Source organism: Oreochromis aureus, linkage group 8, assembly GCF_013358895.1.
Source record: "Oreochromis aureus strain Israel breed Guangdong linkage group 8, ZZ_aureus, whole genome shotgun sequence".
Lineage (NCBI taxonomy): Eukaryota > Metazoa > Chordata > Actinopteri > Cichliformes > Cichlidae > Oreochromis > Oreochromis aureus.
The window spans coordinates 7,704,459-7,729,642 of NC_052949.1; the positions used below are offsets into that span (position 1 = coordinate 7,704,459).

The following is a 25,184-nucleotide window of genomic DNA, read 5'->3' on the forward strand; positions in this document are numbered from 1 at the left end:
AGCCTGATGCATTATGCAGATGTGTTTAAAAAAGAAAAAACAACTTTGCCAGGGAGCCTTATGAAATATTTATACCTGCAGAAAGCCATTTCCCAGCCAAGCTATTAGATCTTGTTAACTCTGTGAATTAATAATTGAGCTCACTCCCTTTTTCACCCCTTTTGTTTTAAAGCCCTTTATTCCACTGTGACCAAAAATTAGCATTCCATTTTGATTAGTCTTCTTTTTTTTTTACCCCCTTCCTTTTTTCTCACTGCCCTCTGATCGTTGCCACCGCTTCTGAAAATTCTAGCTCTTTGTGATCTCTTAGTCCCCTGGAGTGCCCGGTCACACCTGCTGCTATTGTTTAGCTGGCTAACCTCTCAGAAAATTCACCTGCCCTCTGCTATTTTCTGTCTCACCATGTGCCTGTGCAAAAATAACTTTCTTCTTTTCAAATTCATTCTTATATTTGCTTAATCAGTTAATCTGAACATGTTTCAAGTACGTAGCTGTGAATTATGACAGTTTAACACTCCTTCGTACAACAGTCATCTCACACATGAGCATGCATGAACTAACTCATAGTCAGTCTCTCTTGGCAGCCGGAAGCGATGAATTATTAATAACTAAAACCATACAGCGAGACGAGCAGTATTATGTTTCATTATGCTGCAATCATCCACCATGAAGTTGACTCAATCCCAAATGAGTTGTAGCTGTTGTACACCGGGAAAGCTGGCTTTGCACTGACGGAGCCCTGAAAAAAGTGTTATTTCTGAAAGTGTGTCATGTGTCCCCAAGTGCTCCTTGACACCGATCTTGAGTTTGCAATATCCAAAGGTTGCTCAAGGTTGGGAGTACCAGAGGGAAATGGGAAGTGTTCACTTTTACAATTGTCTAAATGACCTGACTTGCAATCTTCTCCCAACTCTCTGTCGCCCCCAGGTGGTGGCATACCACTACTGCCAGGCAGATAACGCCTACACTTGCCTGGTGCCAGAATTTGTGCACAACGTTGCGGCTCTCCTGTGCCGCTCACCGCACCTAGTCGCCTACAGGGAGCAGCTGCTTAGGGAGCCACACCTGCAGAGCATCTTGAGTCTGCGGTCCTGCGTCCAGGACCCCCTGGCCTCCTTTAGGAGAGGGGTCCTGGAGCCCCTGGATGCACTTTACAAAGGTGAAGCATTTACAGTTTGTGTTTCTCAAGTATTTCTGCATGTGGACAGATTAGCTCAACTAACCTCGGGAGAAGAGGGGAAAAGAGGTAAAAATATAATTATGAAAAAAAGAAAACACTGGATGACTATTAACTTAAACTATAGCTACCAGTTTGAAATTGCAAAAAAAATGGTCACTAAACGTAATAAATAGCTTTAAGTGTAGTATTAAGTAAAAGTAGTGGACAGGTGGTTGAAATGGAGTAGGTGTTTCTTTATATTTTACTTCCAGTTAGCCAAACTCTTGTAATTTTAAAAATGGTCTTGAGGTTTTCTGAAGTGTCTGTGAAGGTTCTCAGTCAGGTTTTCTGAAGGTATTTCAAAAATTTTCTTTGGACATTGGCTGCTTTTTTATTCATTTTCAGTCCAGTCCTTGTACATGAATCATTTTCAGATCAATGTTTATTTTTTAAGCCGCTTAACACTGACCTATAAATCAAGCATTAAAAGGGCACCAAATTCAAAGGAAATAGGCAATAAATAGACAGCTTAGCAAAGAAAAAGTTTTAAATTGTATCTTTAGGCACTTTGTTACTACCGGCCTGTCACAAAAAACCTGATTTTCCTCTGTTTCTTTAGTTGAATCTATGAAAAATGCCAAATATAACAGTTTGACAGGCATGAAATAGTATTTTTGCACCTCCAAGGTGATTCATAAAGACCTATTAACAGGAAAAAAATGTCATATCTCGGCATGCTATGAACAATTTTTTTTAGGAAACTGGGCAAGTGGAGTACAAGTGGCAGGTTTGACAGGGCTTTTAAGGTAGGACAGATTAAAAAAAGACTGGGATAGGTGGTTTAAAATAGTAACCATTACAATTCAGAAAAAACCTGCATATTGCACTTTTTGATCTGCTCTATGTGTTTGACAACATTATACTGTTACGGTTTAGAGCAGCATGCTACATTTGAGATGTCTGTAAGCTCCATCTTTCCCTTTCAGACATTAGTAGTTTCACTTCAGCTGTTTGAGGTCCTGAGCTGTTTATAATGCATAAAAAGGTTCATCTTAATTTTGCTGCTTTGTTTTTATTACATGTTTTCACTTAATTTTCTCTGTAGGTCTAAATGTGTTGATATTTTACATATTAAGCTGTAATTTTTAATAATTTAAAAGTATTTTTCTCACAATTCAAACTTTGTGCCCTTTCACAGTCTAATTTATTCCCTGACTTAAGACAGTGGTTCAATATTAATTTCCTTATACTCAAAGTACTCACAGTATAATTATTACCATATCAAACTTCTTTCTTAGTGCTTGATCTTCAGTTGTGTTGTGAGCTCGGGAAGATATTTCAGTCAGGACAACTGTAGTCTAGAAAAAATTACATTTCCTTCTTTAGTAATTAATATTTTGGCAGAATGGTTCTGTTCTGGGACCTCTGTTAAACTTCCTCATACATACATGGAAAACCAGAGCTGAGGAGAACAGCAGCAAGACACAGATGAAAGGAGAAACTGGGGTGGAGGAGGTTTGCAAAGTGGCTTGCACAGGGAGCAGCAGCTGTAGGCAGGTTAAAGCAGCGTGCTTTTTAGCTGCACCATAAGGTGATGTGGACTCGATCACAGCGACAGGGGCTGAGCTTGACTTCATGGCCTGCCTGAACTTCCTCTAACCTTCACCCTGTGTTTTTCAGAGAGGAAGATCAACTCTGAGGAGGATCTCATTATCCTTATTGACGGCCTCAACGAGGCTGAGTTCCACAAACCAGACTACGGAGACACCATTGTCTCCTTCCTCACCAAAACCATCAACAAATTCCCTCCCTGGCTCAAACTGGTGGTCACAGTCAGGACCACGCTACAGGTAGAAGTCATACCATCTTATTATTTATTTTTGACCTCTATATGAGTTCCTGTACTTGTGAGAATCTACAGTTTAAAGGTATTGCTCTACCAACGTCATGAAAAATGACATCCTAACTGAAATCATTCTGACTCTCCAGGAGATCACCAACGCACTGCCTTTTCACCGAATCTCTCTGGACAGCCTGGAGGACAATGACGCCATAGACCAGGACCTGCAGGGCTACATCCTGCACCGCATCCACAGCAGCCCGGAGATCCAGAACAACATCTCGCTCAATGGCAAGATGGACAACACCACCTTCGGCAAGCTCAGCGCCCACCTCAAAGCCCTGAGCCAGGGATCCTACCTGTACCTCAAACTCACCTTTGACCTCATTGAGAAGGGCTACCTTGTCCTCAAAAGCTCCAGCTATAAGGTATAAATTTGTTATGGCTTTCACACTTATGCTAATATACCTAACCCGACCCTGACCTCAGAAGTAATGAAGTCTGTGCATGCACGTCACTTATTATTTGCGGATGCACTGCTGGAGAGCTGTTTTTGTTTGCCTGCACTCTGACATGCATTGTGCAGAAGTAGTTTCATAAAACTCTCTTTTTGACAGTCTGAATACAACACATCTTTCATAAATTATGCATTTGAAATGTTTTAGTGTAGTATTTCATTATGAAATATTTTATCTCACGCCCCCAGATTAATTTAATTTCATGTATTCAGACAGGCTTCCAAACGTTATTTCTTCAAAAAAACATAAAAAAATGACATCTGATAAATCCACATTCTTCTCTCTAAGGAAGACCACGTGGAATAGTTGAAGATGGGCTGTACAAACATGATGCATTATTCATGTCATGTAGGGCATATCCAGAGGAAATCAGCATTACAAATCCCTCCTTCCATCCTTCCTTCCTCAGGTGGTTCCAGTCAACCTGGCAGAGGTATACCTGCTGCAGTGCAACATGCGCTTCCCCACACAGTCATCGTTTGAACGGGCGCTTCCTCTGCTCAACGTGGCCGTGGCCTCGCTTCACCCGCTGAATGATGAGCAGATATATCAGGCCATTAATGCTGGTTCACTGCAGGTAGCTATTCCAAACTGCACAACACCTCAGACCTTTGGACCTTCTAGTGAGGCCGTCAGTGGAAGAAAAACAATGTTCTTGTGATTTAGTTGATGTTAAAGCAAACTCATTTTCAGAACAGATATTTACAGTCCAGCTTCTAAATTAGTGAATAGAAAAACTACGAGGTAGACATCCTGTTAAGGGGCAAGGAGGAAATCAAATTCAGCTTTGATGCTTTTTATTGTTGGAGATTGATTAAACACTTCTGGCTTCTGAGTGGGGGTAGACAGAAAATAACCATTTTTAAATGGGTTCCAATATGAAAATATATTGAAAACCATTTAAAAACTTCAAAATTGCTGAAATACTATTATAGAAGGAAGGTTTTCACGTCTTTAAACATGAAAACATCTCTGGATGTTTTTGTTATACATTTCCTCTTATTACTCATATTTGTGGTGGTATTTTGTGCAGTATTGTTCAGTCTTTGTAAATGTAAACAATTGACCACAATGGGAACAAATGTAATGCCGTCATTTGCTTCCCTGACTGATATCAACGTCATCTAGGCAGCAAATGCTTCAGAGCCTAACTGTTGATAAAAACATGCTTTTGATCTCCGATCTTTAACATTGAGACCATGTTTGTGGCGACAGGGCACCCTGGACTGGGAGGATTTCCAGCAGCGTGTAGATAACCTGTCGGTCTTCCTTGTGAAGAGGAGGGATGGCACCAGGATGTTTGTTCACCCCTCCTTCAGAGAGTGGCTGATCTGGAGAGAAGAAGGGGAAAAAACAAAATTCCTCTGCGACCCTAGGTGAGAAGGGGCAGGCAGACATGAGAAAAGAAACTCTCCCCATCGTGATTGCTGAAGATGATCATATGTTTGGAAAGAAGGTTTAATAAAATCATAATAAAACAGAGATTTATTAACCGGATTTTGGGGAACATATGAACAAGTTATTGGATTTTTGGGGAGAAAGCTGTGAAGTTGCAGGTTCTCACACCAATATACAGATCCTATTCAGGCAGTATTCTCATTATATTTAAAATTGTATCTATAGTGTCACATAATCAGAATCTTTAAATGCAAACGTCTCTGTTTACACTTTATTTTCCTGCATTATAATTAAAACCGATTCCACCAACTCCACAGATAACAAAATGTTATGACCTGATGACTCAGTCTCAAGTATTGAAAGTGTTTTTCTGTCTCTGCAGGAGTGGGCACACCCTTCTGGCCTTCTGGTTCTCTCGGCAGGAGAACAAGCTGAACAGGCAGCAGACGATTGAGCTGGGCCATCACATCCTCAAAGCACATATCTTCAAGGTATACTGTTGTTTGTCCTCACACTCGTCTATAGATACACACATACACGCCCCCACGCAGCTGTGGTCTAGCTCTGCAGTAATGAATATTTACACTCTGTCTCTCTCTTTTCAAGGGTCTCAGCAAGAAAGTCGGAGTTTCCTCATCCATCTTGCAAGGCCTGTGGGTATCCTACAGCACAGAGGGTCTCTCAGCTGCTCTTTCTTCACTCCGAAACCTCTACACTCCAAACATCAAGGTACAGGTGCTACCACGGCTGAGAGAAGAATATTCAAAAACACTCTGGATACTAAAAAAGGAAAACTTCTCTGAATATGCTTCAAAGAGATCTGCCTCTCTCTGGGCTGAGATGGTTTGAATACCCAAAGTCATAGTTTGCAGTGGTAACTTTTCCTCATATTTCTTTATTTTTGTCTTTTACGCATTTGTTTAGGTGAGCCGGCTGCTGATGCTGGGCGGCGCCAATGTGAACTACCGCACAGAGGTGCTGAACAACGCCCCCATCCTCTGTGTCCACTCCCATTTGGGCTACATGGACATGGTGGCTTTGCTGCTAGAGTTTGGCGCTTCTGTTGACGCACAGTCTGAAAGCGGCCTAACGCCGCTGGGCTACGCTGCTGCTGGCGGGCACATGACAATTGTGACTGCACTCTGCCGCAGGAGAGCGAAGGTTTGTGAAGGGAAATGGCAAGGGGAAAAACTGGACTGATTTCCATGTAAGATGTTTTTGATCAAATCTATATCCTGCTACCAGGTGGACCACTTGGATAAGAATGGTCAGTGCGCCCTGGTTCACGCAGCCCTGAGGGGCCACATGGAGGTCGTGAAATATCTTATCCAGTGTGACTGGAGTATGGGGTCGCAACAGCAACAGCAGTCACCGCAGACTCAACAACAGTCGACCTTCACCAAGAGTCACGCAGTCCAGCAGGCTCTCATCGCTGCAGCCAGTATGGGATACACAGAGGTACAGCAGGGACACATGGATGGGGACGAATTTGGGTTATTATGCCACATAAATGGTTCTTCAATTCTTTATTGGTAACAAAATTGACCCTCTGAATCTAACGTGATGATTAAAGCCTGGTTATTCAAGCCTAGTCACCTACAGACAGATTTAGACTTGCAATCAATGCATGATTTAGATTTCTGCAGGAAATCTACGTCCTAACTCATGATGTAACTGAATGTAACGTCTTTGAACCCAATGCTGCAACCTTCCATGCCATTTAAGTTGTTGCGGACTCCATTGACCCTACGTGTGGTTACATGTCTCGGTATGTGTACGCCAGGTTATGTGGAAAGTTGCGGTGTAGGGTTAAAAGGTTTCGTTATGTTGGAAGTTACAATGTAGGTTTCCTGCAGAAGTCTAAACCATGCATAAATCAGGGAAACAAACAGAGGGAAAGGGTTAAAACCGAGATGGTTTACATGTGAATCGTACTTAAGGAAAACAGGAATCTCAAACTACACGTTTTCGTTATTTATTTTTTTTAATTAAGTACTTTATTTGTATTTATTTTTTTCATTTTTGAAAACAAGCCTTATTTTACTTGCAATGAGAAAATAACATTTGTATTATTTTATTATTAGAATGCCCCTCCAGGACATTGTGAAATTTAATAATAAATATCTCTGAAACACTTTTAATAAGTTATACTTTGTACCTTTTACTTGACAGTCAGTTGTTGACTATATACAGACACTGATCAAACTTTTAGCCTGCTGCATTAAATTATAATCCATGTGGAACTTTGATGTTCTGGAGTCTAACTGGACCGCCTTAAATTTTAATTGAATACCACTGCTGTTCAGTTCCTTTGAGCTCATTGCTATTATTGACTATTTTCATTTTGTTGAGTCTCTGTATTAAGAAGAAGTTGTAATAAAAAAAAGTGACATAAAATGCTAGAAGTACTTGTTATTGCACCATTTTTGTGGCTTCGTGTTCCACATTCACACCAATGGTGGTGGTAAATCAGATTTAGTAACCCTGTAAAAGAAGCAATAACTATAGAATTTCTCATTGAAGCTTGTTCTGCTGTGTAAGCCAACTGTTAAAGATGCTCTCTGTAGTGATCACTTGTTGGGGGAAGAAAAAAAAAGGTTGCATTAACTTTTACAAATTTGAAGTCACTTAGAAATGCCACTATTTTTTAAAGTAAGCCTATTAGCATTATATTAATCAGAAATGTAAATGGTGAATAATGCAGATACTCATCGCTACTCATTCATTCTTTCATTTGCTTTTTGATACACTAGCCACAGATATACTTTTTCAAACATCACTCCTGCCTTCTGGTGACACGTTTTTTGTTTGTTTTTCATCCCCATTGACAGTTTTATGGTGTTAAAACTCCAGCTGATCATGTTAGCTCAGCTGAAAATTCAGATTTCAGAGTACAAGTTCAGCTTTTATAGGTTTGCTGTCCCATTAGGAATAATTTTCTTCTGAGACTTTGTTTTCACACAGCAGGATGTGCTACTCCCTTCCCAAACCACCACAAACTTAATCAAGCTGCCAGCTGAGGACTGTTAGGAGTTTATTTCTCAGATTGTGATGTTCCTATCCTCTTGCTCAGTTATGCAGCGATGTCTTCCACTTCTTTCTGTTTTGGGAGGGGGGTAGTACAGACCGCTGTATGAGAACTGAAATGCGGTTCATTTCTGAGAACTTAATTAGATTCAGAATAAAGAGGCTTTTGGTCTTTTTAAGAGGGACAAGAAAATGATGCTCCGAATACTCAACTCTCCAAATGTGCCTATTTAATCAGCAGAACAGTTTTCATATTTAAAACTGGATAATTGGATAAACATACAATAGGTTACACAATGTGTCACTGAAACATGGGCGTGATGATTGCTGATAATTGGCCTATCTGGTGTGTTTGTGTGTAACTACCAGCTGTTAGTCACACGTACCTGCTGTAGGGTTTGGAGAAAAAGCACTTTGGACATTTTTAAATATGTGAATTATATGAAGTTAAGCTGGATGGTAAATGTAGTGGAAGAGAGAAGTAGTAGATTAAGGGGACTGTGCGATTCCTAATGTCAGTTCAATGTGATATAAATATATTCTGCAGTTGACTGGCAGGGATCTGGTTGTCAGCGCTGTTGCTGATGACTTGTGTACAATCCTGTCTCTCAGATCAGATTACAACAGATTTAAAGGGTAATAGATTTCAGTCTGTAAGAGGAAACTTGGACATTAATCAGTGCCATCTTGAATCTTGTTCCTCATCAGATCGTGTCTTACCTGCTGGACCTGCCAGAGAAAGATGAAGAGGAGGTGGAGCGGGCTCAGATCAATAACTTTGACACCCTGTGGGGAGAGACAGGTAGGAGTCCATACTGTAACCGTGCATTATGCATCTAAAACCACCAGTTCAGAATAACAGATGACTGTGAATGCTCATGTTAATGCCCCTGTGCAAATGCAAAGATGTATCATCTTTTTTCCCCATAAAGTTCAGACTGATGGAGTTTTTGTGAGAGGGTTTTTCACTGCGAGGCAGAGCGCTGCAGTGCGGATGTGGGAGATGTTTCTTGTGTGTCTGCTGCTGGCTGCTGCTGGCTGCTGCTGCGTCAGACGCTGATGACAGTGCAGTGGTGTCATTGGAGCATAGACAGGGCTGGGCCCACACAGGGGAGGGGAGGGGGGCTTTGACTGAGCTCCAGGGTGCTTAGAAATGACTAGTCTGATTGCACTGTAGCAGGATGTTGAGAAATGTAATGTATCATTATAACCTAGAGCTATAAAACCTCATTGCAATCTTTAGTGCCCCTGCTGCAGTTTTGGAATGACTGTCTTCTCACTGTTGAAGAGGGGGAGTCATTCAGCTCTGCTTTCATTGTTTATAAGGGATCAAAAGGGTAACAGCTGTTCTGGCACATGATTTCCAATCCCGGTGTTACTAGATAGGTCAAGTGGAAGTATGTTAACAGCCCGAGGGAGACTATGCATATTGACACTTACAGTTTACGATATACCTAAATGTTTCTCCAGCAAAGAATAAGTAGGTTGAAGCTGGGGTCACACTACCAGGTCTGCTGCCGCTCTGATTCAGTCTGCTGAAATGATTCCAATTACATCTCTCCTCTCCTCATCACTTAAAGTACCTGCGTCTTATGTACACTATAGCAGTAATCAAGTCAGCATGTGTAGGTGTAATCACGATGAACCTAAAGCTCAAGCTTCATACGGGTCTAAACTCTCTTTCTCACAGAGAGAGGATATCCTTAATATGGTCATCGGGCTCAGTGGTCTCTCAAGTCTGTTGTTCAAATTAGAATAAAGTGAAAGGGAAAGACGTTCAAATGGCTTATTGCAGACAGAGGATGAATTAGGGGCTCAAGTCCCAGCATGAGATTAATAAGGATTCTTTTGACTTATTAAAAAACGAAGATATGCAATTATGCAAAAAAGTATGGAGTTGGAAATGAGCAGATGATGATATGCTAATTTTGTGCTCCTAACTAGCCATAACATCACACGGTTGTGTATTTGTGCATTCAGCTCTAACAGCAGCCTCTGGTCGTGGGAAGCTGGAGGTTTGCCGTCTGTTACTGGAGCAGGGTGCAGCTGTGGCTCAGCCCAACAGGCGAGGCATCGTCCCACTGTTCAGCGCCGTCCGGCAGGGACACTGGCAGGTCAGTGGCCACCTGATCCTCTTTGCTAAACGAATATATTTTGCTTTGAAAACTTGCAAAAAATGAAAAATTTGGATGCATCTCATTAGGCTTTGGGAAAATCTTAATTTTCCCTGCTGTTGCCTAGTCTAACTGTCAGAGTAATAGTTTTAAAAATGAATTTCTAGCTGCAGTTTTCCTGTTAACTTATCTCTTTGATGTTGTATTGGGTGTTGCAGATTGTGGACCTTTTACTTACACATGGAGCAGATGTGAACCTGGCTGACAAGCAGGGTCGTACGCCTCTGATGATGGCTGCCTCAGAAGGACACCTGGGAACTGTTGAGTTTTTACTAGCTCAAGGTGAATAAAGAAAAGAACTTGAAAACAAATTGAAACTCAGTCAGGTCTTTGCATTTAGCTAAAAAATACTTCTGTCACAGCAGGAAACCGATACAACATTGTAAACACATAAATGTGTTGTTGGGAAGTGTTTGTGTAAAATTACTTCACATCTCGCAACAGATATTCTGAACTTGAGTAGCGAAGGGAAGAAATATGTGTCTGTATTTGCCTGATGGTCATGCTAGCTCTACTAAATGTTTCTGTATCTGGACTGGGTGCAAACACAAAGTTGTATATCAAAGTCAGACATGATGGATGGCAGGAGAATCAGATTTGACAGGTCAGAGGAGCCAGCGAAGGATAAAAGAAAATCTCCTTAAAATGGAAAAGATTTAAAGCAAATATATTTGCCTCAAACCGATTTGAGATTATAACACAAGAATACTGACTGTACTAATAAAACTGAACAAAACTGAACCTAATTACGGTTTTCAAATTATGTTTACTGTAATTGGATCCAAATGAAATCAACGGTAAATTTACAAAATCAATCAAAAGTAATACAGCAATTAGTTATTAAAAACAAACAGAGACACACACACAAAAATACAAACCAGCCAACCACAGATGGATATTACTCTGAGATGGAGTGCAAAAATACGCTTGGCTGCGTCTCACTGCTCCTGCTACTGTTTCCTGTCCCAGGAGCCTCCCTGTCTTTGATGGATAAGGAGGGTCTAACTGCTCTGAGCTGGGCATGTCTGAAAGGCCATTTACCTGTTGTCCGCTGCCTGGTGGAGAGCGGAGCCGCCACTGACCACGCGGACAAGAACGGACGCACGCCCCTCGACCTGGCTGCCTTCTACGGCGACTCTGAAGTGGTATGTAGCTAATGTGGAAAGCAAAGGGATGCATATACGACACCCATACGTAGCTCGTATGTGTCTGATCAGGTTTTTATATTGACGACATTGATTTAGCAAATTTTTAACTAGCTTAACTATTTCTATGGCAAGCTATAAAGTAGTATGATTTGTTTTTTGTAGACAGAGGTGTCAAACATAAGGTCCAGGGGCCAGATTCGGCCTGGCAAGGACCCTAATCCGGCCCCACTGGGCAGATTTCAAAAATCTTACGGAAAGCATCAAATTTGGACTTTTAAGTATATTTTCACAAGTTCTACAACATTACCTTTACTGATAAAGACCTCCCAAATGGTCATACATAATAATAATAACTATCAGCTATTTGAACTACAGTAGCTCGTCTTGCTGGATCAGACCACACGGGCCAGCCTTCGCTCCCCACGTGCACCAGAGACTCCTTGGCCAACCATGGCCCCTGTTGCTGGCTCATCACTGTTCCTTTGTTGGCGTAATGTACAAGAGAGGCTTTGGAATCCTGGATGATATGTCTCTCTGTCCTTCTCTTTTTCGCTCTCTCACTCCATTTTCTTTGTCTCACCAGGTCCAGTTCTTGGTGGACCATGGGGCCATGATAGAGCACGTAGACTACAGCGGGATGCGTCCTCTGGACAGAGCGGTGGGCTGCAGAAACACGTCCGTGGTAGTCGCCCTGCTAAAGAAAGGAGCCAAGATAGGTAAGAGCAGGTTGACAGAATTAAAGAACCTATTATTTAGCAAACAGACGAGGGACTCTTAAGTGCAGCACCTTTGTTTTGTAGCGCCACATAACAGCATTATTCGCCTGCTGTGAAATAAGATACAATTGGAGATTGTATTTTGGCTGAAAAGGTCATGCATCGGCATTTAAGCATGAGCTGCATGAAAGACTATAAAAGGAGAATTCAAAAGATGATTGCGTACGCACTTCCTGCTGGTCATTATAGAGCACTATAGTACTCCAGTGTAATAAGCCATGGATTCAGGTTTGTGTCTCCATGTAGCATAAACAGCTTCCTGCTACTGTATGCCATCCACCCCCCTGGTGCTGCTTCTCCACAGCTATTTATGGCTCTGATGTGTGTTTCTTTTTATTGTACTACTGTTGCCGTTGTGTTGTTTTGCTTTCTCTCTCTCTGTCATGTTCTCTCAGCGCCTCTGTTTGTCTCTATCGCTCACGCTATCTCCCTGTTTCTCTCACAATCATGTCCTTTCTCTCGATTCCTCTGTGGTTGCTCAGAGACAGGTTGTTATTAGCGCTTGCGGTGGTTTCTTTTAGTTTTTTTATTTTTCATTTTTTTGCTGAGGCACTTATCTCCGCTTCTCACTGCTGCTTGTATTCCTTTTCTCACTTCTCTTCCTCCTCCGCCACCACCATCATCACCTCTCTTCTCTTTCACCCTCCTGCTGTTTCTATCTCTTTCTTTCCTCTCATTCCTACGCACTCCCACACCCCTGTTTCTCTGGCAATCCTGCCCTCCCCTTCCTACTTACACTCCATCCCTTGCCCATGACCTCCCTCCTCTTCCCCTCTTACTGCTATCCCCCCGCCTCTCTCTCCGGCCCCAGGATGTCAGACGCTGCCCAGTCGGCCCCGAGGTAAAGCCAAGGCTGTCGACTTCTCACCCTACCAGGCATTTTGACAGCTCTATCTCCTCTCTCTGTGTTGTCTGTGTCGTCCTAAGTGTCGGCAGGCGAGCTTAGCTACCAAAAACCTTCCCAAACTGACAAATAATAACATGCAAAGGTATTAGCACTGACAGAGACGCAGTCGGGATTGCCTAGAGGTAGATGCTAACGTTGAAGTGGTTAATGACAGCATGCCCAGCCTCCAGCCTGTGACGTCGTATCAAGGTGTTGACCCTCCATCCCACAGATGCATGACGGAAGCCCACAGTAACACTTGCGTGGTAGTGATTTAGCGGAACTGCATGTATTTGTAATACCTCTGTGCCACCGCCACCACAGACTGCAGTGATAAACCATCCTCCAGACGTTTTCTCAGTGTCAGCTAGGCCAGGCAGCAGCATTCCCACCCTCACCACCAGTTCAGGGGACAGCTCACGCCTGCAGAGCCCCGTTTTATCCCTCCTGCTTGCCTCTTTTGTTTTTCCCGTAACTGCCCCCGTGTCTCCTTGTGCTAAATCCTCCTCCTTTTCATCTCTGTGGTGTGTGCACATGTGTCAAGGATTGCTGTTGCGCAGATACAACAAAGACCGTTTCAGTCAAGGGATTGTGTTTGATTTCTCAATCATTTTTTCCCCAGTTAGTTTTTTTCCCGTTTGATTTTCTTGCTTTTTAATCACGTCTGTGAATTACTGTACATCTGCACTTCTTGACAAGACAGAAAATGTGTCTTAGTAGAAAGTCATGACAGTATGCTTTGATTTAATTTCTCTGTACTACACATCTACACTAGGTTTGCCTGGGCCAAAACATATTTGCAGATATTTCATAATTAATTGTTCAAAAAACAAAATAAAAAGCCACTTTTCACAACAATGACAATGCTAATTTTTGTACGACAAATAAGCACTTTTAAAAAATTATTGGCAAATAGCATTTGACCCAGGCATGATGTCACGATGGTCACAATGCTCTCGAGGTGTCAGGATAGTTTTTTTATTTATTTTTTGTAATCTTTCCTCTGCAGTGGATTGCCTGTCTTTTCTCTTCCATTCCCCCATTTTGACTGTTGTCCTCATTCCTGTTATTATTGTTGTGTGTACTGTGACTCCCAGTCGCTCCTCTCCTCTTTCTCCTCCTGCTCCTTCTCTCTGCTTATTACTGCGTGTCTTTCTTTCATCTGCTCCCCCCTTTGTCACACAGGTCCAGCCACGTGGGCTATGGCCACCTCCAAACCCGACATCATGATCATCTTACTCAGCAAACTCATCGAGGAAGGAGACAGTTTCTACAAGGTCAGAGAACAGGCTGTGCACTCAGCAGCTCAGATTTCATACTGTGAATGAAAGATGGGTGATGGATATCCTTTATATACAAGTTTAAAGATGCCTTTTTGGTAAAGTCATAAACTCCCATTGAAAAATTCTGATCTTTGTGTCACATATCTGGCTATAAACCATATCCATATTAGAATATTCCCAAGCCAAAGACATTATTTAAATAAGAGCTCAGTAGTGTCTGTCTACAAATGGATTTAAATCGCTAATTTAGGTATTTTGCTTTGTGCATTGTTGTTTTGGTGCAAGTTGCCCAATTTTGGAGGCTAGTACATGCCTATCCCCCAGCTTTTTGAACACCAAAATGAAGCGACGTAGGAGTTTCAAAGTGATACTATAGATACATCTTCTCAAACATCACAGATGAGTTTGACTCTCTGTGACCTTGACTTGAGTGTCAAGGTCAGAGGTCAAGTTTTCTGAAAATATTGTGATAATAACTTGAGAAATACGCCATCTTGGATTTTCAAATTAATATCATAGATCCATCTGCTTGGAGGGTGAGGGGTAGCCCACCAGTATTTATGTGTTATAGGTGCTTAAGCGGTACAAATTGACCATTTTAGCCTGTGATGTAGTCGCTAGAGAATATTATGATGCAAAAATATATTGGACATATATATTGAATTGAAGTTTTGTGGATATAAAATACATATCATTGGGAAATTAAAATCACACTATGTTCTTATAAGGTGGTATAAGTGGGTATTTTAAACCTCTTTTTAGGTGGTTGGGAAAAATGATGACATCATAATATCTGGTTTAGATTAGAAGATGAAGTGCCTGCGTGCTCTTTATGGTTCTTCAACTCCTGATCATGCCGCGGGAAATTTGCATTGGCTATTTGCTGTAATGATCTTTGCCTTCTCTTAAAATAAATGGGATTAAAGATGACCCATCTTATGGTGGGGAAACTGCTCAGATGCTCGACTGTAATGCCGGCTAGCTGCACACTTCTTCTGACTGGTCATTGTAGTTTATTAAAAAGAAAATAGTTCCTACATAAAACTTTACGGATGATTTGATTTGATGCAATTTATTTATTTATTGTTTGATTTCTGGAAAGAAACTACATGTATTTCAAGGAGGTAGAAATCTTAATAGTGTTCTGTATAATCTACAAAACTTGGCAATTCACAACAAAACTAACCAGATGGATGAATAGCACTGCAGGGTACTTGGAAAAAACGATTTTGGAATTTGGGTGCAGTGATTAGCCCAGCTGGCTCCGTACAAGAAAGTTCCTGATTGAAAATAACTGATTGTAATCAAGCACATGTATTGTGGTGGAAAATAAATGGTTACCAGCTGAAATATCAAATATCTGAAGAATATGAAGTTTTCATGTTATCCTGTGTGGGTATTTTAATTTCTTTCCACAGTCCAAAGAAATGCTTGGTGGGTTAATTAGTGATTAGAAATTGTCTGTAGGCATGAATGTAAGGTGCGCTATCATCCCATTATAGCTAGAATATGCTTTAATATGCCCTGAGTTGGATAAGTGCAGAGGAACAATTAGGATAGATTGTGCTTCTATGAGATATACATATATTTGAAAAAAATCCCATCCCATCCCCACCATTGAGTTCAATCTAAGAACAGGTCATGAAACTTGATATATTGCTTCCTTTTATAGTGTCAAGTGTTCATATTAACGTTTTATTTCACCATAAATGGAGGATAAGGCAGATGTATCTTTTTGTATTTGTCCAACAGAAGGGGAAGGTGAAGGAGGCTGCGCAGCGTTATCAGTACGCTCTCAAAAAGTTTCCACGCGAAGGCTTCAGCGAGGACCTTAAGACATTCAGGGAACTTAAAGTATCGCTCTTCCTCAACCTGTCCCGATGTCGAAGGAAAATGAACGTAAGTCAGCAGAAAAGCAGCAACAGCGACTTGTAAAAAACACTAAATTGTTACAGCTGAAGGATGTTACAAAAGCTATTGATGCTTAATGATACTATTGGCCACATGTTAATTTATCTCACTATTCTGTACTGTTCATTATTGTTCTCCTGTGCTTAATCTCTCCAGGACTTTGGGATGGCTGAGGAATTTGCTACTAAAGCGCTCGAACTGAAACCAAAATCTTATGAGGCGTACTACGCCAGGGCACGCGCCAAGCGTAGCAGCAGGTACTCATTTTATCCTTGTACAAATCAAAGAAATGCTTTCCCTTTTCCCTACCCCTTTCTCCATGGTCTTCCTTTTTAAAGGATCTCTATATTCTTCCCCCAGATTTTACAGTTTTGCGTAATTCACTTTATTTTATTTATTTATTTATTATCTATTATTTTAGACAATTTCCTGAAGCCTTAGAGGACCTGAATGAAGCCATAAAGCAGTGCCCCAATAACAGAGAAATCCAGCGGCTGCTCCAGAGGGTGGAAGAAGAATGCCACCAGCTTAACCAGGAGGAGCACCAGCAGCAGGACCTGGAGCTGGAGCCTCCTCCCTCACCCCCTCCTACACCTCCCCCAGAAGAGGAGGAGTCCCTGTCTCTGTCCATGCCTCTCCCCCCTCCACCAGAGCCCCGTCTGGAAGACATGGAGCCCGTACAGGACTTGTTTGAGGATGAGGACTACCTGGAGCAGGAGCTGGAAGCCATGTCGATGGGTCTGCCCCCACCCGAGTCCCTCACAAATCCCTCCAGCCTTCCTATAATTCAGAGTCCACCCCTCTCCCCCACACATCCAGATCAGATTTACTTGGCTGGAGGCTCACCTATGGGCCAGCCCTATGAATACCACCCCACCTCTTCCTCCATGTCCTCCCCAACTCGGGGCTCCTACCAGCCCACGTCGCCCTCCCTCTCTCCAACACATCAGAACTCCCATTACAGACACAGTCCCCCTCACACCTCCCCAGTGCACCAGCCATCCTACCGCTTCAGCCCACCTCCTATGGGTACCGGGGGTCAGGGGATGGATCACCAGAGCCCACCGCCTTCCCCTTTACGTCGGGCTGCTCAGTATAGAGCCAGTCCACCGTTAGAAAGTGTTTGTCTATACAGGTCTCAGTCTGGGTCACCTGTGCGCTATCAGACAGAGCAGCTTCCTGGAAGACCCAAATCTCCCCTCTCCAAGATGAGCAGCCAGCGTTCTTTCCAGCTGAGTTCGCAGCCCTCTTTATCCTCCCAACACCACCAAGCCCAAGGCCTCCGTCTGCAGCCTTCCATAGCCCAAATAGTCCGCACAAACCAGCCCAGCAACGTAATGGGAAATAGTAGTTATGGTGGCCAGATGGGCCACTCCATGGGTGGTCGCTACCAAGGGGGTTCAGTGGACGTAGAGAGCCGCTTGGTGTACCAGCCCTCACTGGATGGACGGTCAATGTCCCAAGTCCAGGCCAGCCTCAGTTCTGGGGCCCTCTGTCAGCACGGCGGCCGAGGAGGGGTTATGGAGTCGAGCCTGTTGAAGGATGAGCTACCCCAGCGCCCCTCCTCTGCCTACCGCGCCAGCAGTGGAGGCCCGGGGGGCATCCGTTACAGCCAGACACCTCAGATAAGCCGCAGCCAGTCAGCCGCCTACTACCCAGTCTCTGAACACGTTCTTGAGCGTGCCAATGCCATGCCCCCCTGCCAGCTGGGCTCTCCCGAGATCCCCCATATGGTTAGACGCCCTGTGAGTGCCAATACTACTGAAATGAAACAGCATGTGCCCACCCCTAGGCCTCTCATCCATTCTCAGAGTGTAGGCCTTCGATTCTCACCTTCCAGCAACAACATCTCAACTGGATCCACCTCGAATTTAGCGCCAGGTTTCAGGCCTTCCTCTTCCATTCAGCAGATGGAGATTCCCTTACAAGCCACATACGAGCGCACCTGTGATGACATCTCTCCCATCTCTCCCTCCCAGGGTGGTGGGGGGTTGTATCAGGGAGAGACCACTCGCTCCCGCAATACGCCTTTTATGGGGATCATAGACAAGACGGCTCGGACTCAGCAGTACCTGCATCAGCCCTCACGGTCCAGGGCAATGACATCTATGGACTCTGCCATCAGCCCCACCTCCCCCGGTCAGCTGGTCCAGCAAGGCTCCACCTACAGTCCCCCCGCCTCACTGGGTAATATCGCCTACTACAACAAGACCAACAACGCCCAAAACGGACACCTGTTGGAAGAGGACTACTACTCCCAGACTCAGCCCCCCTCTCTGGGAAAGCTGGCCAATGGCTCCCGTGGCAGTGGGGACATCCTGGAACGGGTCAGCCAGGTGCCCACCTACCCAGACGTGAAGGTGGCGAGGACTCTGCCCGTGGCACAGGCCTACCAGGACAACATGTACCGACAGCTCTCGCGTGACTCCCGGACCCAAGGCCCCACCTCCCCCATCAAACCAAAGAGACCATTTGTGGAGTCGAATGTGTGATGGCCTGTCTGTGATTGGATGGTTGGACTGGGCTTGTTAGTGGAACTGAGAGAGTAAAAAATATTTAGCTCGACAGAAGATGTGACGGGGTGCGTGTGTGTCATGGACGAACTCATCTCAACGAACTCACTAGAGACAGAAAACCACAAAGCCAACAAACACACTTTAGGGTATTAGACATTATCTTATATGAAAAACATAACGGTGAGAAGTGATTCTTTCAATATCATAATCTGCACACAGGTAGGATAACAGGAGGGATCGCAAGTTCTAATCTAAATCAGAGACCAGTTCACTTCCGACACGTGGCACATTGTCCCCACGTGTGACCACATCAGGTGGGACTCCAAGAGTGAAAGTACTACCCATCGGACTCTACTTGTGGACTCTGTATCCATCTTCTGTTCTTTCAAAGTGTGCTCTTAACCAAGGTTGCTAGTAGGCTCTATTCTATGTAATACAATATTATATGTTCAATACTGTACATTGCTCAGAAAATACAAATGGCTCAACAACTCAGTACTTAGAGAAAAATGACAATATTTATAATTAAGTTATATATTGTACATAAAAAGAAAACAAAACATAGTTTGCATTTTGAATTTTATTCTGTTATCCCTGCCTCTGTGTCACACTGCAAGTCATACGGATGTGGAAAACCGACCGGTGCGAGGAACAAGGGACACAGACAAACTTTGACTGATGAAGTTACCTCTGTTGTGTCAAAATAAAAAGGATTTTGCTATAATATAATGCAATTGAATGTCTCAACCTGCAGATTATTTTTTGATAGATTAGTTAGAAAATGATAAAGTTATCATTCCCACTTCCCCAGCAACATCTTCACAACATCTTTTGTTCTATCAGCAAACCAAAAGATCTTCAGGAGCTTACAAAAAAAGCAGAAGAGCAACAAATCTTCACCCTCTTTTAAATGATATCAGTCGATAATCAGAGTAATTAAATATGTATTGTCTGTCAGGCAGTAATAGCAAATTATTTTGGCTGCAACTCGTCTTTCACTCAGTGATGCTGGTCAGTGGTGAGTAGAGTGTCCTGTGTTGGGTGCTTTTATCAAATGGCACAAAAATAAAAATCAAAGTTTGCCTCTGTCCCTCCTCCGTGTGAGCGATGGTGGAAAGTACTCAGCGACTAAAAGCAAGCAAATGCATACACAACCACTGTTACCAACCTTTCCCTTTCTTCTGCATTGTTTTTATGATTTCTTTTAAATCATAATGCATTTTTATTCAGCCACTTCTGCACTAAAAATGCCTGACAAGGTCTTAACTAAGGGTGCACTTTATGTATTTTACTTACTTTGTTGTTACGATTGTTGCATTGGGAGTAAGTGAAAGTGGGCGTGTGATCGGTCAGATCTCTGATCAGTGCTAACCAGACTACAACAGACACTTATTATGTGATTTGCAATGCAGTGGTGAATGACAATGTTCAGAATCTGGGATGATATATAGACTTTCTAGCACAAGTAGTATGTATTGGCTCAGATATTTCACTCTGTCCAGCTCGGGTTTGTTAGATAAGCAAGTCTGCTTAGAGAGGCAAATCATATTTAAGTAACTCCACCTCATAAAAATATATTCCTCTAACTCTAAATCACTGGTTTTGACACCATGTCCACTGGCACACGTCTTCTAAAGAAGTCAAACCTACTGCAACAACAACAAAAGACTGAGATTTTAGTATCCAGGAGCTCTGTAATTTGGAGTTTGAGTCATAGAGATGATGAATAATGAAAATATTCAAGTAATTTATATATGTGGGAATGATTATAGACTATTTGTCTGTAACATTTTATTTGGGATGTCTGATAAAGAATAAATGGAGACAGTTGTCCTCAGTTTCACCTGCTACTGGAGAGAAGCCCTACTTAACTTTACAGAAATGAAGGTATAAACTGTATTATACTTAATTTAAACAGGACTTTTTAAGCTGAGGTTATTTGAGGGTGTATGGTTTCAAGCTATCTGTGTATATTAGTTCGCTGTAAATAGTCTGATGCATGTTCTATTCTTTCCATGACCTCAAGCAGAAACATGTATAGCAGTGTCTCTGGTGTGTGTGGTACAACGTTTGGATTAAGATGAGGAGACTGCTATCCCCCGAACTTATCCTTGTCATTTTCCCTCAACCACGCCAGACAAAAAAGTTCTTTTTATTTTATTTTAACATATTTGCTTGCTGAGCAGAGTTCTCTTGTCTGTAAATGTGAGCTTTCAGATCGCTGTGAAGTTTAATTAAAAACAATAAAAAAGAATGTGTTTTTATCTCATGATAACTGATTGTAATCTGTACAGTCGAACATATGTATTGGAAAAAAGGAGAACATATTTATAAATGGTTACCAACTGAAACACGCCCTGCATGTCAATCATTTATTTTTACTGATTTGGGAATAACATAGAAATGTAACTTTTTTGGTCACAAGGCAATAACACAAAGCTGAGCATCAGACATCTGAACAATGTTCAAGTTCTTTGCCTTTCACTAGCTACAAATCTGAGGTGTTAAACCTCAGTAACAATCTTTGACTCGTAAAGATTCAAACAACACAAAATGCACATAAACAAAGTTGCACTTTTCCCAATAAAGTCGATTTTTAGCAAAAATACTGTAGTATTTATAACACTTATGATTGCACTAGATTCACTAGAAACGTACTTTACGCCACAATGTCTCAATACCGGCACTTTTAAGATCATCAAAAAAGGAAAAAACACAGGTCATAGACTGGATTAAAGGCCATTGTTTAGTGAATTTTAAGACATGAAAAGTAAACTTAACCCGTACCGATCAAAATGGTTCTGAAACGCAGTGAACATTAAACATTAAATGTGTTTATACAAACTCTGAAAGAAACTCCAGTTTTGGGAGGTGTTTAAGGTGCACATCATGTGTGGAGAAACTCTTCTAGTCTTTCTTTTTTTTGAATGTTAATAGGTGTACCAGCCCAGGCACAAGTACCATAACGATCAGAGGCACTAGGACGAATTTGACAAAGAACAGGCTGTAGAAAAGGCCCTGTGGTCGGACAGGGAGCGGTAGACGATTCACGTGGTAAAGACCCATGGATGATATAGCCAGAGACAAAGCTCTGGTAGCCCAAGGTAAAGACCATCCACCAGGCTTCCAGTACTGTGCCAGCCCCAAACCCAACAGGGCCCCACAGTCTCGAGTGAGAGAGGAGAATGGGGCTGTGTCCAAACGAATCCATTCTGCATGGCTGCACCATTTCTTGGCCAAAGCAATAGACCTGTTGAATCAAAAACATGGCCGGTCATGGCAGGAAGTCCATTCATATTATCACAACATACACTGATCAGACTCACTGATTAAACATTAATGTAATAGAGTAACTCACCAAGAAAGGTCAATTCCCAGCTGCTTTAATCCAGCATAGAGCATCAGAGCTCCAAACAGAAGCCCAAAGCTTAAACTAAAGAAGAACAGCAGGGGGCGACCTTCTGGTACTCTGCGGCTCAGGACAATCCCCAGAATGAAACCTGACAAGAGCATTTCATCAGATTAAGCTGCACACATGGGAAAACTATCCTATGGGTCTGACAAATCCAATTATGAAATTATTTTTTGGGAACTACAAAAATCCTGTAGAATTGCACAGATAGTTGATAGCAAGCAGCTCAAAAACCAGCACAAGTGATGATGGAGTGCACTAGTTCTACACCTGTGCTAGAAATATTAACACTTAATAATGTTTTGGAGCAATCAATGCTTTGATCCAGAGGACACCTGTTTTAGGAGAGGCCTCAATCATTTCAGCAAACATCATTCTGCAGCACAGGTGCATATCTACACAGGTCTGATACATGCTTGCCTGTAATCCATTACACTCAGTCAGTGAAAATATTTAGTGTATTTTGAATTTAAACCTGTATGATTTGCAGCTGTGATCATATATAAAAAAAAATGTCTTTTACACTTTGAAGATCACTGCATTTGGCTTTTAATATACTTTTTATAAAGTGCCTTTTTCAGAAATATGATTTTTGCATAATATGTATTCAGACCTGTAATGGAGCCAGCAACGACCTGATGAGGAAAGTGTGCGAGGATGAAGATCCTGGAGATTCCAACTGCAACAAGCATCACCACATAGAGCATGTAGGGAGCAGCTGATAACAGAACACTCCGGATTCAGAAAAGGAGAGATTTGTTTAAAAGTAGTTCCACTATGCAGCAGTTTTTGTGCATTTTTAGAGCCAAAGCAGCATACTGCACTGGATTTAGCTTAAATAGGGACATACCTGTGAGTACGGGAGTACAGAAAGGACCCCAGCGAGGACACAACGACCCACCAGACTGCTGCTGTCACCATCGCATGTCCAGACGGACTGCCTGAGAAACATATGCCAACTTTGGAGATCTGACTGTTTGATGATTTAAAGACATCGCCTATGACTCAAACACAGTCTATTTTTCTAAGACAACTTCTAACCTGGGCCTGTTTCGCAGGTGGACGGAAACTGGTGAATTTTCGGTTGCTTGTTGACAAAAAGACGCGATTCACCGATCCACCAGAACGGCCTCTCTCCAAACAGCAGCCTGATTAAAAATAAATGTGATATGTAAATAAATGTACACACACACCCCAAATAACACAAATACATTCAAGGTCATGGCTTCACTATATTTTACTACGTTTAATAAGTTTTTGTTTTACTTATTGAATCTAAGACATTTTACTTTTTTTCTCCAAAAGCCTCTGCATATTTACTCTTCATTCTTCTTTTTACTTTACTGGAATTTATTTAGTTCAAAGTTCCTTACTGTATTATATTTGGCTATACTTCTCCATCAACACCCTCAGAAAATAATAATTAGTGTAATCAGAAATATCTAAATCCAAATAATACATGGCGTTTTTAAAAATCGATATTATGTCCATAGTAATTTAGTTGTATTGTTTCTCTACTTTGTATATTTTTAATGGCTTTTGTATTTTTCTTTTTTTAAAAATAATTCTTGAAGATTTGCGGGTTTCATTTTTTTCTATGCATGTTTTCCTCTGTCTTTTGCGTGTTTCCCTTAATTTGATCTTGTTTTATTTCTAGTTTTTATGGTATAATATAAGTAAATTTGTTATAATAACAAATTTATTTGTAATAACATTGTAACAACAATGTTAATAGTATCCAGGTTCGCACCAAAGTATATTTCAGATGTTGGGGTCCTCAGCTAAGGTTGCTCTCGCCATCCCATAATCTCGGCTGAAAACCAAAGGTGTTCAGGCTTTTTCTGTCAGGACACCCTTTCTCTGGTACAATCTGTCTGATGAGATTTAGGTCATTATCGTCTTTTAAATTTCTTAAAGAGGCATTTTACGAGCATTCTTTTTCTCTGTTTCCACTTTGTGTTACGATGTTGTCTTTCATATTTGCTTTATCATCTTCTTTTAGTAATCATTGTTTCTTTTATTTATTGTCTGTCTTTATTTCTCTTTGCGTTCTCAGTATTCATATACCTCATGTTGTTTCACTTTTATTTCTCCTTAAACGTTATATTTGCTGTTTTCAATGTTGTCTTGTGAAGCATTTTATAACTTTGTTATTATCCATTCATATCATTGCTTTTCTAAAATTTAATCCGGTGACTATTTTGGTCATATTTATATTATATGGTTACTTCTTGTTTTTAATTTCCGTTTGTTTTCGTCACTTTTCTTGCTACACTCCAGGCTGTTTGTGGGGAAAATTCCACGGAACTGGTCACAAAAGGTTCCGCTCATTTCTGTTTCACGTCGGACGCCAATAAAAGGTTGTACTACTTTGCTGTACCGGAAGCAAAGACTAAACAAAAATTATTGTTATTTGTTTAAACTGGAAAAAACGAACACGTGCAGGCGGTCTTGAATATATAATTAAAAATTTTAATGTGAAAAAAGTTAATGCAGCAACATGCTAGCATGAGACATACAACCGCAATGGTAAGTGTAAAAACTAAGTTGGACAGGAATATTCAAATCGCGGTTCATTAAAACGCCTTACCATTTGAACACTAAGTTTAACCACTCCGATATAGCTGCCGCCCAAAGCACCGCTACTCCAGCTCTCCTGTTGATGAAATAAGTGAAAGGAAAGACGAGCAGAAAGGCTGCTTTAGGATCTCCCATATGAGTGACCGTAAGCCAGAATTTCTCCTGAGTCTTCGTCCTCTGCTGGAGACTTTCAGCCATCCAGACGCCTTGGGTATAAATCTCCTCCATTCCTTTCTGCCCTCTCCCAGTACAAACACTTTGATATGTAGATGGCAATCTAAAGACAGCCCTTTATTTGATGTGTTACAATGAATTCCACAGTACTGCTCTACATCCGGTAGGGGGCGGGACACATCGGAAGGCGGTTCAATGGGAAACAAAGCGACATCCTTCGTCGAAGAGAGAAGTTGTATTCGTAGTAGTTCTACAGTTGAAGACGTTAGTTAGTGATTCAATGATACAACTTTACGTAAACTAGATTTGATTTGGCAGCAAATATAATTCATCAAATTAGAAGAAACGATCGACGTACTTTTGTTACGCTCAGGTTTCGTCT

At 41.8% G+C, this 25,184-nt stretch overlaps 2 protein-coding genes across 7 annotated transcripts in view; one reads left to right on the plus strand and one right to left on the minus strand.

The window, feature by feature from the left end:
- tanc2b (tetratricopeptide repeat, ankyrin repeat and coiled-coil containing 2b) overlaps positions 1-20,987 on the plus strand; it is a 165,414-nt gene extending 144,427 nt beyond the window's left edge. For all 6 annotated transcript variants that reach the window (XM_031760131.2, XM_031760132.2, XM_031760133.2 and 3 more), the window contains 18 exons: positions 928-1,159; positions 2,840-3,009; positions 3,149-3,427; positions 3,927-4,094; positions 4,733-4,893; positions 5,298-5,406; positions 5,522-5,644; positions 5,840-6,076; positions 6,161-6,373; positions 8,651-8,744; positions 9,923-10,056; positions 10,275-10,398; positions 11,086-11,261; positions 11,848-11,980; positions 14,112-14,203; positions 15,962-16,108; positions 16,277-16,377; positions 16,542-20,987. In XM_031760131.2, coding sequence (XP_031615991.1) covers positions 928-1,159; positions 2,840-3,009; positions 3,149-3,427; positions 3,927-4,094; positions 4,733-4,893; positions 5,298-5,406; positions 5,522-5,644; positions 5,840-6,076; positions 6,161-6,373; positions 8,651-8,744; positions 9,923-10,056; positions 10,275-10,398; positions 11,086-11,261; positions 11,848-11,980; positions 14,112-14,203; positions 15,962-16,108; positions 16,277-16,377; positions 16,542-18,612 — 4,764 coding nt within the window. In that variant the 3' untranslated portion in view covers positions 18,613-20,987. The remainder of the gene's footprint in view (positions 1-927; positions 1,160-2,839; positions 3,010-3,148; positions 3,428-3,926; positions 4,095-4,732; positions 4,894-5,297; positions 5,407-5,521; positions 5,645-5,839; positions 6,077-6,160; positions 6,374-8,650; positions 8,745-9,922; positions 10,057-10,274; positions 10,399-11,085; positions 11,262-11,847; positions 11,981-14,111; positions 14,204-15,961; positions 16,109-16,276; positions 16,378-16,541) is intronic.
- Positions 20,988-20,994: 7 nt separating this feature from the next.
- On the minus strand, positions 20,995-24,879 carry g6pc3 (glucose-6-phosphatase catalytic subunit 3). The gene is made up of 6 exons (XM_031760135.2): positions 24,639-24,879; positions 23,090-23,196; positions 22,899-22,989; positions 22,662-22,780; positions 21,995-22,136; positions 20,995-21,886 (listed from the first exon to the last, which is right to left on the minus strand). Exons 1-6 carry the CDS (start codon positions 24,854-24,856, stop codon positions 21,544-21,546), a joined length of 1,020 nt encoding a protein of 339 aa, XP_031615995.1. The 5' UTR covers positions 24,857-24,879; the 3' UTR covers positions 20,995-21,543.
- Positions 24,880-25,184: the final 305 nt, after the last annotated feature.

Bases quoted from the DNA above. Each gene is read 5' to 3' on its own strand.
- g6pc3 (XM_031760135.2), bottom strand. From the start codon at position 24,856: ATGGAGGAGATTTATACCCAAGGCGTCTGGATGGCTGAAAGTCTCCAG. The intron at 22,781-22,898 runs GTATGTCCCTAT...CTGAATCCGGAG, and splicing joins CTGTACTCCCGTACTCACAG to TGTTCTGTTATCAGCTGCTC. The intron at 21,887-21,994 runs GTGAGTTACTCT...TTGATTCAACAG, and splicing joins CTGGGAATTGACCTTTCTTG to GTCTATTGCTTTGGCCAAGA.